The sequence below is a fragment of the Suricata suricatta genome, chromosome 15 (assembly GCF_006229205.1).
Source record: "Suricata suricatta isolate VVHF042 chromosome 15, meerkat_22Aug2017_6uvM2_HiC, whole genome shotgun sequence".
Lineage (NCBI taxonomy): Eukaryota > Metazoa > Chordata > Mammalia > Carnivora > Herpestidae > Suricata > Suricata suricatta.
Window position 1 is genome coordinate 37,933,489 of NC_043714.1, and position 1,100 is coordinate 37,934,588.

At 43.5% G+C, this 1,100-nt stretch overlaps 1 protein-coding gene across 1 annotated transcript in view; it reads left to right on the top strand.

Moving 5' to 3' along the window:
• The first annotated feature begins 370 nt into the window (after positions 1–370).
• FAM92A (family with sequence similarity 92 member A) overlaps positions 371–1,100 on the top strand; it is a 27,597-nt gene continuing 26,867 nt past the window's right edge. The window contains exon 1 of the mRNA XM_029923302.1: positions 371–424. Coding sequence (XP_029779162.1) covers positions 371–424 — 54 coding nt within the window. The remainder of the gene's footprint in view (positions 425–1,100) is intronic.

The window sequence follows — 1,100 nt, forward strand, 5'->3', positions numbered from 1 at the left end:
GGCACATACTTAATACAGAAGTTTGGTTTGAACTAGTTGGGGAAAGTACTTCATTGAGAAAGTGACATTTGAACCGAGATACAAAGATTGGGGAGGAGTTAACTAGGTGAAGAAGCAGGGAAAACTAGTCCAAAGAGGACAGGATAGGCAGATTCCCTCCCAACCCCAACCCCAGTCCCATTCCCATCTACCGTAAGTTCCATGTCTCCGAAAATGGAACTGCCCTCCAGCTGATTATTCAAGTCAAAAACCTTGGTGCCATGCTTTCTTTTCCCCAGGCACACTGACAATTTCCATTTGTTCCACCGCCAAGCCATATCCTGAATCATTCCTTGTGCATTTCTTCTGCATCACCATAGTCCAAGCTACTATGATCATCCACCTTTACTGCAAACCCTCCTTGTTGGTCTCTGCACATCCACAGGTACACATTGCAATGCAAAATTTAAAAATGGAGACCAGGTCCTGTGAACCTTTCAAAGCCTCTGCTGAATCATCTGAATACTTATTTCTCCCTAAAATTCATATGTTGAAGTCCTAACCTCCAGGGTGATGGTTTTAGAAGATGGGGCCTTAGGCGAGGGCTTTATTAGTGCTCTTTTTTTTTTTTTTTTTTTTTTTTAGTTTATTTATTTTTTGGAAAAAGAGGGAAAGAGGATCCCAAGCAGGCTCTGCGCTGTCAGCACAGAGCCCAGTGTGGTGCTTGGATTCATTAACCATGAGGTCATGACCTGAGCCAAAACTAAGAGTCTGGCACTTAACCCACTGAGCCACCCAGATGTCCCGCCCCATTGGTGCTCTTAGTAAAAGAGATTTCAGACAGCGCCATAGCTCCTTTGTTCTTGTTACACTGAGGAGATGGTCATCCATGAGGGAGAGAACTGTGAAAAGTAAATTCCTGTTTTTTATAAGCTACCCAGTTTATATATATATATATTTTAATAGTTTATTTTCAAATTGGTTTCCATATAACACTCAGTGCTTCTCCCCACAAGTGCCCCCCACCATGACCATCATCCCCTCCCCTCCCTCCCCCTCCCACTTCAGTCCACGGTTCGTTTTCAGTATTCAGTAGTCTCTCATGATTTGTGTCCCTCACT